This window comes from Haliotis asinina, chromosome 9 (assembly GCF_037392515.1).
Source record: "Haliotis asinina isolate JCU_RB_2024 chromosome 9, JCU_Hal_asi_v2, whole genome shotgun sequence".
NCBI lineage: Eukaryota > Metazoa > Mollusca > Gastropoda > Lepetellida > Haliotidae > Haliotis > Haliotis asinina.
In genome coordinates, this window is record NC_090288.1 from 45968498 (window position 1) to 45980642 (window position 12145).

A 12145-nucleotide genomic window follows, 5' to 3' on the forward strand; every position below is an offset into this window, starting at 1 on the left:
ATAAATGTATGCGTGAAAGAGATGACGTAGTACATATGTGTATATGGATAACTTGAAAGGGAAGATGTGGACTACACATAGAAATGCATGCCTTGAACGAGATGTGGCCGACAAATGTAAATGCATGCCTTGAAAGGGATGATGTGAGTGAGTGAAACACGCCGCTGTTAGCAATATTTAACCAATCAGTATGGGATTCAAACAGTGTACCCATCTGGGTAATCGAACTCGGGTCGAACACTATAAGCATTAGGTTACACCGTCACCCCATGTAATGCATGTACACATACCTTGAACGGGTTGATGTGGACTCCATGAACATATGTAAATGCATACTTGAACATAATGACTTGGCTTATATATGTAAATGTATAGTTATTTTCATGAATGGGATGTTGTGGGCTATATGTGTAAATCTATATCTTCTAATGGATCATATGGCTTATATTTGTAAATACATTCCTTAAAAGAGATCATTTGGACTTATGTATGTTAATGCATACCCAATGTGAGGTGGTGTGGTACATATATGTAAATTCATATCTTGAATGGGATTATTTGACTTATTATGTAAATGCATACCTTGAACGGAGTGATGTGACCTCTACATTCACAGTCATTGAAACGGATGATTAAAGTCATTAACTGAAAGGAACAGTTTTAGAATATATACATATATGCATACGTTAAGCAGGGCACTATTTGACTGTATCTGGACACTCTTTAACTGACTCAATAAGGACATCAATGTTTTGCTTGCGCCATGCCAAGTGCAGTCTGTATTCGAAGCGCCCCATAAATACTATAACAGAACGACAGTGTATTTCATTATGTGAATTCCAATTGCTCCAGGTTTGTGTCTGTCACGCGGCTCTGGCTGAACAGCTGTGATGATAATTATCATAAAATAACACATGAATTATGGATACGGTCAACCATGCAGAACTGTGTGATGTGTAACAGCTATTTTATTCAATTAAGTCACGGTGGGTTAAATACCTGCATGATTAACATGCAAAGGCTTCTCTGTCAGACTGCAACAGACGCTGTTCTTTGTGGCCTTTCCCCATAATGAGTAGTTAAGGTCATAATATTTTATCACGTATTATTCCATTTGAGAATATTTTATCTTAGGTAAAATCTGACAGAAACGTAAGTTAACAGTTAGTCGTCAACGTGAGTATTCGACCACAAACTGTATTTATCATTGACCTTTTCAGCAGCATCGAGTATAATTTACCTTGATGTCATTGTGTATATGTATGTGTATATTTATGTGTATATATATATGTGTATATCATGTCCCCCATGTCATTAACTTTAAAATGCACAATAACAATATATGATAATACAATAATACTATTAGTCCACTTACATAGAGTCATTTCGAGATGTATGTCATGCTCAAAGCCCTAAGAAGTCTTCTGATGACATTTTGGAGAGAACTGGATATGAGGCTGTTGCAATAATCCATCCTTGAAATTATTAGTGAATGATTGTTTTAATGCATATGCAATATACTTTTAACCATGTAAGAGTCTCCGAATTATTACTAACGCTGATGTGACAATATTAATCAACCAGGGGCAAAAGAATGTTTTCCTAAATATTCTTTTTTTCATGAAATAGAGGGTTGAAAGAATTAATTATGGTTAAACTGGATTATCTCTGTTTTACTATCACCCATTGGGTGTTAACATAATTTGGTTCATTGAAAACGTCGAATCCCCACATGAGTGCAGTATGTGAAGCCCATTGTTTGGTGTCCCCCGCAGTGATATTACTAGATTATTGCTAAATTGACGTAAAAGTAAAACTAACTCGCTCATTGTAAACTGGATGAGAAACATATCAGTCGCATGTTACCCACCCTGTTGTAAGTTTGTGCCCCCGAACAAGAGCATTGAATTTCTAAGAATTTCGTCAAATGTTCTGCATCATGAGATTTTCGAACTTTAAATCAAATTGCATAAGGACATTTCTAACTTAACATTTGAATTTTAACAAATGATAACATGAACGAAGAGATGTCCATTGGTTTATATCATTTGGGTAATCATCTCCCAACAGCCATATGCAATCTGTACAAACATTACGTCTGAATGTGAGTATTATTTTCCAATCATATATTAAACTGTCGTAATTTGGTTTGCCAGTGACTTCGACACTAATTTGTAAGAAAATAATCTTGCAATTGCTTTGGGTGTTTTTATAGCATTAACGTCTCGTAAGAGTCCGCATCCAAGGTCACCTTGACAACTCCCTTCTTACGCAAGTGTTTGAAATGTTTCTGTATGGCAGTGAGTGTTCACTGGGGCACAATGAACCGTTGTGATTCATTTGTCTAAATCCTTCCTCTGTCTGTATACATGATCCGTGGTTTTAGCGCCTATCGATCTATTTTAACGGGTGATATAAATATTTGAACACTCGAAACAGACGTTTTCTCTAAATATCCACAAATAGGCCAAACACAAAATCTATCCGTGGAAGGTTAATTGGCAGAGACTAAAGTGGAAAGTGCTTATTTTTGAAGAACTGCCAGCAAAGTTCACTGTAACAAATGTATATAGATGGGAAGGAAGTTTATATCAGCTGCAACGAGTTCCCAACAGAGTAAAGGGCGCCTATATCAAATGCCTGTTAATCCAACTCGACCGGTCTTTGGGCAATCGACCGTGTAATCTAAACAGTCAATTTGAATGTAAATTATATGCAAACATTTACCAAAATTGTCGTAATTCAAAATACTTGCATTGATCTTCACGAGACTGTCACGAAAACAAATAAGCATGTGTATATGTTTCACAAAAAAACCGATTACCTGTCTAAAAGATTAAATTGATCGTAACCGTACACACATATTCTGGTGCATGAAACATCATCAACATTGCAAATTAACTTAAAATATTCAATCAACACATTTCCATAACCGTTCGAATATATTCATAATTAATTATATAATATTAAATCACAACTTTCATTGCGCACGTCATGACTGAGCTAGAGTCGTCACAAGATAATTCCATTTCTAAATATCGATAAAACATGAATGGCGAGTAATGATTCACCTTCCATAGAAGCCGGATTACGTATAAACACAATTCCATCATATTCCCCTGAGATTTGGTTGAATGCTACGGTTTCTGACTAAGTCCCAATGGAAGCTTCGGGAAATGGTTGCCAAGTCTTCTGTTTTAAGCCCTTCTTCAATTTGACTTGCTGCCCTGTTGGTCTCGAAGACTGACGAAATGAGTTGTGATGAAGTATAAAATAGACACGCGGCTTTCACAATGGTAGTCTGGCCTAGACCCCTTTGGAGAAGAGGGCGCAGTGTATATATGTATATATACTTGATACGTTAGGCCAGTGATCAATGTCGGATCTCGCTAACACCGCTGCCACATATGTGAGCGCGCCTGTGTATATTTAAGCTTGTTACAAGTGTATCCACGCACTAGAATTAAACGAGAGTAGTAAACGCTCTAACATCGGTCATTAGTGGCTGCCGAATCAACGGACTGAGAAGCACAGTGTTCACGCGGCTTGCCTGAACATACAAGTTTGCTTGTGTGAAGTGTGGAAAATGTGCTGGGCGAGAGGCTAGGGCGGTAATCAGTGAGTCAAGTCTCACGACATTGAAATACATCAACGAAGTGGAACTGGGCAACAAGATGCGTGGTGGTGAATTCTTGTGAACAACGAGTGGCAGGGAGGGTTGACGCCGTTTCTCCTATTTTACGTTCACATAGAGTCAATTTTCGAATGGAGTTACAGTTAACTGCGGGAATTAGTTTCAAAAGGTGAATATTACTTTGGACTGGCTAAACATGTTAGTTCTTGTGAAAACGGCACAGGGACATCCTATAGCCTATCCTGAGGCCAAGCTTCGAGTCGTTGGAAAATCGATCGATACTTGGAGAGTCGGACGGCACAGTGTTATGGCCGTTAGCAGCAGACGATAAATTTGGCGGTCGTCTGCTTGCAAGGGGGAGAAGGAACAGAGGGTTGATGATTTAGCGATTGAAGAAATTTTGGAAGGAAAAATGCAGCCATGGCGGTTGTTACCATGTTTAACCAGGCTCCGTATCGCCGCGCTCACAGCAGCAGAGAAAAACTGAATGTTGACAACGACGGCGGAGACTTATGGATAAGCCAGAGCGGCGAGAGACACAACAATAATCACAGTTTAGAGTATAAATTGAGAACGAAGGGGGGAGCCTCTCGTTGTGGGCCGCACTTGGCTGTGAATCATACATGCAGTATCAAAACTTGTGATAGAATCTCTATCAATGTCAGTGGGCAGTACTTCGAAACTTGGCGAGGCACTTTGGAAAAGCACCCTTCCACTCTTCTCGGCGACCCTAGAAAAAGACAGAAGTTTTACGACAAAAGGAGGAATGAATACTTCTTTGATCGACATCGACCAGCATTTGAAGCCATCTTTAACTATTATCAGTACGGGGGTAGGCTGAATAGACCCGAGCCTGTACCGGATGATATTTTTCTCACGGAGTTGGAATTCTTTGAGATCGAGAAAGATATGATTGATGAATACCGGAGAGAGGAGGGTTACATGACGGAGAAGATTGTCCTTCCAGAACGCGGGTGGCAAAGGAAGATCTGGATGGTCATGGAGTACCCGGAGACCTCCTGTGTAGCGTACGCAGTGGCAATAATATCCGTTGTTATTACACTTCTTTCAATTGTTCTTTTCTGTGTGGAAACACTACCAGTCTTCGCAACCAACCATTGCTCTGCCGAAGGTAACCCTAATTTCTTAGACCCGTTCTTTATCCTGGAGTCAATTTGTACTGCATGGTTCACTGTGGAGGTCCTAATTCGGATCGTGGTGTGTCCAAATAAACCCCAGTTCTTCAAAGACTTCAAGAACCTTGTTGATTGTACCGCAATCATTCCTTATTACGTCACTCTTTCCAATGTGCTCACAAGCATGAGTTGCGAAGACGCCAAATCCAGTTCTTCACTATCGTTTCTCCGAGTAATACGGTTAGTAAGAGTTTTCAAGCTAACCAAACACTCCGCCGGTCTACAGGTGCTTATTTTAACATTCAGGGCGAGTTTACAAGGGTTGTGCCTGTTTCTTGTTGCGATTGTGGTGTGTATATTACTCTTTTCAAGTGCTATATACTTCGCGGAGATGGGTATAGAAGGTTCCCATATTCACAGTATTCCGGACGGGTTCTGGTGGGCCATCATTACTATGACAACAGTGGGATACGGAGACAAGTATCCACTGGGACCCGTAGGAAAAATAATAGGATCAATCTGTGCTCTCGCGGGAGTGTTGACTCTTGCCATCCCTGTTCCAATAATAACTGAGAATTTCAACAAATTTTATGCACATAAGACTGGAAGAGGTAGAGTATAATATCCACACCTTTCCTTCTTCTTCAACCTTCTGTGTTTCTTTGTTTGTCTAGATAATAACTTAGTGATCTCATCTTAGAGGATATACGGTTTTACTCTCGCTTTGGAGCCACGAGCCACTGATATTTGTATCCTTGTTATTGAGGAGATATTTGGACTGCATGTTGAGGAGCTACCCTTTTCTCTACATTTTAACAGTTGTTTTTTTCCTATATTACCGCACCGTATGTGTATATGCGGGATTTGCGAGTGTCTTGATCTATATATTGTAGTTTCTTGGAAGATTTACACGATTCGAAAGTGTCTTATATACGGAGTATTTGAGTCTATGCAAAACGACATTCAGGTGGGTAGTTTATTTGTTACGATGATGCCCAGCAACATCGCTCCCATTGTTGATAACTCTCTTATTGACATTTTCAAATGACAATTGTTTTCTTTTAACGTTGCAACAAACATGATGTGGTCGCCATGTGGCGTGTCCTTGAAATGTCTCACGGGTCTGCTTACCTGTCCATAGTATTATCTTTGTGATTATTTTGAAACTGAGACAGTAGTATGGACCAGTTTGCTCTGACTGTATTTTGAATCCACCTTTTGTCTTCATATGTCCTCTATTATGAATTCCTGTACGCTCACCATAATGCACATAGTACATGTAGTCGAGTTTGCATGACCCCTTACACTAAGTCTTCATATCGTAACGTTTTAATTTTCTAACAGAATTTCATAGTATCGAGTTTGCTGTGCAGTTACAATTATTCATTGAGTCTTGATACATTTCGCACGCATTACCTTTGAGACTGGTCACTATAATCGAATCATAGGTCCGGTAATACCTTTCTTCTATGCCAAAGCTATCTTTGCTGCCCGTGAGGTATATGGTAGTATTTGCAATATTTGCCAACCTATGATAGTATGAATGCATGGAAACCACATCATGTAACGTAATGGTCATGAACTTTGTGATGCTGATTTCAATATCGCGTGCGTATGTAGATTGTTAATTTCAACACATGTGGAGGTGTCGATTTCAGCATGAAACACATGGCCATGTCACGTGACACCACGTTCGTGCAGTTTGAATGAGAGAAGCATTTATTGCATTTACCACAACGTCATTGATGTTGGCTGCAGCATTTGGATGTTGTTTGCAACGTCTGTGATGTTGGTTACAACGTCCTACGATGTTGGTTAGAGTATTTGGATGTTGTTTCCAATGTCTGTGATGTTGTTTCCAATGTCTGTGATGTTGATACCAACGTCTACGATGGTGTTTGAAACATCTGGATTTTGTTTGCAACGTCTGGGATGTTGATGTCAACATATGTGATGTTGATTGCAACATTTGAGATGTTGATTGCAACATTTCAGATGTTGCTTACAACGTCTGTGATGTTGATTGTAACGTCTGTGATGTTGATTGCAACGACTACAATGTTTTCTGTGACATACTTGATCTTCCAGCTTTTGATGCACAGATTATGTGCATGAATGATTCAGCACAATTTACTCTTTTACTACACGAGTCAAATAAGATTTGTGCCAAAGAGAATGTCCCAGTCTTGTGGATAGTTTGGCTGACGGATTGAAAAAAACCTTTTTCTCAACCTTTATGCAACCAATTTAGTTGTTTTTCACCATGTCACCAACCAACGGAATAAATTCATTTTCATGCCACAACGATGCAGTCCCGATTTCTAAATCCTAAGTTTTAAGTGAACACATTGCATTTGAATTTCAGTTCAGTTCATACACACACACGAGTAACAAATTGTAACCGGCTTTTACTAACATTAATTCTCGATAACCCGAAACCAATTGTCGTTCAGTGTTATGCTTTAAAATCTGTTGATGAGAACTTAAGTTTCCTATAACATGATATGTACACCTTATTAGCAATATTAAATGAAAACGTTAATTATACATACGCACTGAAGGGGATTTGTTGAATCAAAACGCATTTAAGGGGATATTTTAAAATCTAAACGCATTTAAGGGGATTTGTTGAATCATAAGCGCACTGACAATGTGATAACCGTGCAAATGTTTGAACAGTTACTGAGTACTCAGAACCTACCACGCCCAAAGACTTCGAGTGTTTGTTAAATATTTCCCGAACCTCGTTTCTCACCACACGTGACAGAAGTTACTTCAGAGCTACTACAAGTTACTATGGTAACAGCAAAGTACTGGTTACCATGGTAGCTTGATTAAATCGGATACGTCAGTCGCAGAGCACAATCAGTTCCTCTGACCTCGGAATCACCACACCCTGATCTCAATGTACCAGGGACGTCTCCCGAGACACATTCAACAACCTAGGTATCATCCACCGCTACCTGTTGTTACTGTTGTCTGGAGGTTTTCGATGAATCAGCATAATCTGTGATGGTATCCATGATTACATGCACTGTTGACTGATCGCACTCAGAACTCCAGAGACCTCACCTCCATTACACTATGTTACCACTGTATGCCGACACTGTCGCTCCTGCACATTCCCTGTCTGATCTGCACTGCTTTTTTATACTACCGCTGCAGTTCCTGGCTATTCTTGGTACTTCCACTGCGTACTCCTGCTGCAGGTCATGGCTATTCATGGTACTTGTACTGCATACTCCTGCTGTAGGTCATGGCTATACTTGGTACTTCTACTGCGTACTCCTGCTGCAGGTCATGGCTATTCATGGTACTTCTACTGCATACTCCTGCTGCAGTTCATGGCTATTCATGGTACTTCTACTGCATACTCCTGCTTCAGTTCATGGTTATTCATGGTACTTCTACTGCATACTCCTGCTGTAGTTCATGGCTATTCCTGCTTTTCCACTTTCTAATCATGCTGTAGTTCATTCACATTCCTGATGATATCGCTCCTGCATATTCTCGCTACTACTACTACTACTACTACTACTATTGCTTCTGCTCGTACTACTACTGCTGCTGGTACTACTACTACAACCACTAGTGCAACTACTCCCATTACTACTACTGCTACTACTACATCTACTGCTGCTGTTACTACTACTGCTGCTACCAGTATAACAACTACTACTGCTATACTACTGCCGATGTACCTTCTGGCTACTACTACTACTACTACTACTACTTCATCTGGGCGATGGGGTTAAACCGTTTCCCAGTCACGCCGAAGACACGGGTTCCATTTCGCACATGGACAAAATATGAGAAGCCCATTTCTCGTGTCCCCACTGTGATGTTGCTGGAATATTGCTAAAAGCGGCGTAAAACCGAACTCACTCACTATTACTACTTTAATAATAATAAATAACCCTGAATTTTCTTGCTTTAATCGCCATATATTACCACTGCTCTTCCCCTACCACTATGTGCTACCCCTACTACTAATGGGATACACTATGTATGCATATTCCTGTTGGTATTACTCCATTTTGATACTGTTACTACTGACTTCAGTGTTACTGCCTCTATGTAATTTCACTGTTGCTAATTTGCAGTCATGTTGCTATGTCATTGTCCTGCTACTAAAGGTGTACATTGTTAGTGATGCTAGCACATTATTAGTGATTGACACTGTTGCAAATACAGTTGTGTTGATCGCATGGTTTAGCAAATCGATGCTCATGACGTCAACCACTGGACTGTCTGGTTCATTTCACACGCCGTCCCCCCGGAGCTAAAATATGTTTGAGTGCGGCGGTTACCAACGCCTGTGCCACCCAGCTATCTGTCACACAATCTCTATCCCACATTACCGCTACTGTCCTTGTAGATTCTAGATTTTGTATGTGTCACTACATACTGTCATTCTTCCTGCAGTGTGTTCTCACTACATCCATTTTATATTACCAATACTGCTTTCTATCCTCCTAACACTAATATACGTACTATCACTTCTGCTTTTACCACAAGCACGGTACATGGCTGGATGGTATTTCTCCCAGAACCTTGCTTTGTTGTATTATCGAAACATACTGGCTTCTTCTACATTGCTACTACCGGGGCTGTAGGGTAGCCTTGTGGTTAAAGAGTTTACTCATGACGTCGAAGGCCCGGGTTCGATTCCCCTCATGGGTACAATGTTTGAAGCCCATTTCTGGTGATATTGTTAGAATGTTACTAAAAGCGGCGTAAAACTATACTCACTGCTAAAAGCGACGTAAATCTGAACTCACGCCGCCCTATTAAGGTACAATAATACAAGCTGTATCTGCTATAGTACTACATTATGCCTACGGTATAATCCTTTATTGCTGCAGCAGCTGCAGCATGTTGCTACTGTTACTGTACAATGCTTCCAGTTCATACTACTGAAGCATGGTGTTTTGTTGTATATTGATACAATCTTATTGTGTTCTCCACTGGTCAATATTTTGTGCTAGTTCAGCATTCAGGTTAGTCCATCTGTACGTGTTTTTGCCATCAGTCATAATTGTCAGTGCGCTCTCTCTTAATGTTGATAAACAAACCAGTCCCATTACCGGAACTGTTTATGGTATCCCGGGGCTCACACTGTGTTACTCCAGTGACATGTAGTGAACGACGGCTATATCGAACTCGAATGAAAAACTAATTCTGTTTGTTAAAACCGTAGTTCGCTGTAAGCATTTTGACGAAATTATCCAGCTAGTGTCCGGAACTAAATAACAGTACTTCATATTCGCCAGTTCGCCATAAACGCAGTTCGTCATAAGCGTTTCGTTGAAATTATACAGCACGTGTCCGGAGCTAAACAACAGTTCGTCATATCCGTTAGTTCGTTTTAACCATAGTTGGTTTTGTTAGTGGTTTCCAGTATTCTCAAAGTCCCATACACATAGCCCAACTATATGACTGTGGGTTTAACAATTGAATTATGGGTGCACCGTGTAACCTCTCAGTATAATAGACTGGTCTGTACTGGTGCATACACACGCATCGTTCACCCGGTGTTTGAATACAAAAGGTGACTGTATCATGTATAGTTATCTCGTCATGCGTTCATTTCCAAACATTCATTTTACAACCTTTTGATCTGCCTATGACGGTCATTACGTATACTCTTTTTATTGAACTGCGATGCAACACTTGGTCGGAAAGGTTTTGTATAAGTTACAGATGGTTTTAATGACGTTTTATTTTTTTTCGGCTGACAATTTCAGGAATTAATTAAACTGATGTTTCAGCATTTCCAAATACCGCTCTGCCAATGATCCCAGAAGCTGAAATCCATTATTGCAGTCCTGCATGGGATGAGACAGATCTGGGTCAACCTGGTCTGTTGCTGATAATCCATGTCAGCCTTCCTGCTTGCCAAGGATATGTTTGTCGGGTATCTTAGTATGCACGTGTAAATATTTAATGAAGCATTTTTACGCGCCACATGCTGGGAGGGTGAATTATATATAGCATGCCCATCAGTGCATCGATCGAGAGACGATGCTGCTGAATATAAGTGATATGTAGGATGGTTGGATATTCTGGTATATATTTAATTATAGTTTAACTGTTTAGCTAAATCACCCTTACAAGGTAGTTAGTTAAATAAACTCTGCGGGGGCTTTGATCGAGCAGATTTTATTTTAATAACTACAACTGTGAATTTCTTTCTTTGAGTGGCATTTTAGAAGTTGGTATGATAAGGGTGAAGACTTTTATGGATAGATAGCTTCTTTCGTGCAGTGGATGCATAGCGAGGGCGATTAAACGGCTTACATCTCTAGGGTATACTTATTAAATACGCGTGTAAATGTATGAGGCGTGATGAAGATTATCACAATAAGTACAACTATGTTTTTCACATAAAATAACTGTCCTGGGTCGGTTAATCAGTTATAACTTTATCTAGCGGTTTAATGTATTGTCGACATGAGTTCATGAGGAATAATACAATTTAGTGCACAAGTTGTCAGTATATGACCGACTCTTCAACTCAGTTTCCCCCATGCTTGTTTGAGGTGTCCTATGGGGCCGGATGGTCTGGCTCGCTGACTTGTTGATAGTGAGTGAGTGAGTTTAGTTTTACGCCGCACTCAGCAATATTCAAGCTATATGGCGGCGGCCTGTAAATAATCCAGTCTGGACCAGACAATCCAGCGACGCACAGCATGAGCATCGATCTGCGCAATTGGGAACCGATGACATGTGTCAACCAAATCTGACCGCCCGAACCCGTTAGTCGCCTCTTACGACAAGCATAGTCGGCCTTTATGGCAAACATGGGTTGCTGAAGACCTATTCTACCCTGGGACCCTCACGGGTTGACTTCTGGATAAATGTCATCGAATCCAATCACAATGTCAAGCATTGGACTGTCTTGTGTAGACAGGAGTATTTAGAGACCGACGCCATGTAGGTGAACTGTTGCTGACGGTGGTGTTAAACCACTAAAAACAAAATGTTATTTTGTAAGTCAGGACAAACGTTGATCCGTTTGTGTCAACGGTAACGGCAACCCCAACGGCAACGGCCGACGTAACGGGATTTCCATGCACTGATACGTCCTTGAGATGCCTTCAATTGTGTAGTTATACCGTCGCCTTATTTGTTAAGTCAGCATCCAACATTTATTTAACCCGTTACACTCTAATTAAATTAATTTTCAATGGCTTAGATTGTGATAGAGCAAAAAAGTGGTTGTCAATATAAACACTGAAGAGAGCAATAATGACATCGGGTTGTTTATTATTAAATTATACTACAGCAATGGGGAAATAGCAACCAGAAATCAATACACGTTGGGAACATGTCCTACTTGCGATACGGCTTCGTGTTGTCAACACGACTGTTA

The 12145-nt window shown here is 40.3% G+C and overlaps 1 protein-coding gene across 1 annotated transcript; it reads left to right on the forward strand.

The window, feature by feature from the left end:
- Positions 1–3489: 3489 nt before the first annotated feature.
- Positions 3490–7074, forward strand: LOC137296998 (potassium voltage-gated channel subfamily A member 1-like). Its single transcript, XM_067828929.1, has one exon. The coding sequence runs from the start codon at positions 4055–4057 to the stop codon at positions 5390–5392; it is 1338 nt and encodes a 445-aa protein (XP_067685030.1). The 5' UTR covers positions 3490–4054; the 3' UTR covers positions 5393–7074.
- The last annotated feature ends 5071 nt before the right edge of the window (positions 7075–12145 follow it).

Bases quoted from the DNA above. Each gene is read 5' to 3' on its own strand.
- LOC137296998 (XM_067828929.1), top strand. From the start codon at position 4,055: ATGGCGGTTGTTACCATGTTTAACCAGGCTCCGTATCGCCGCGCTCAC.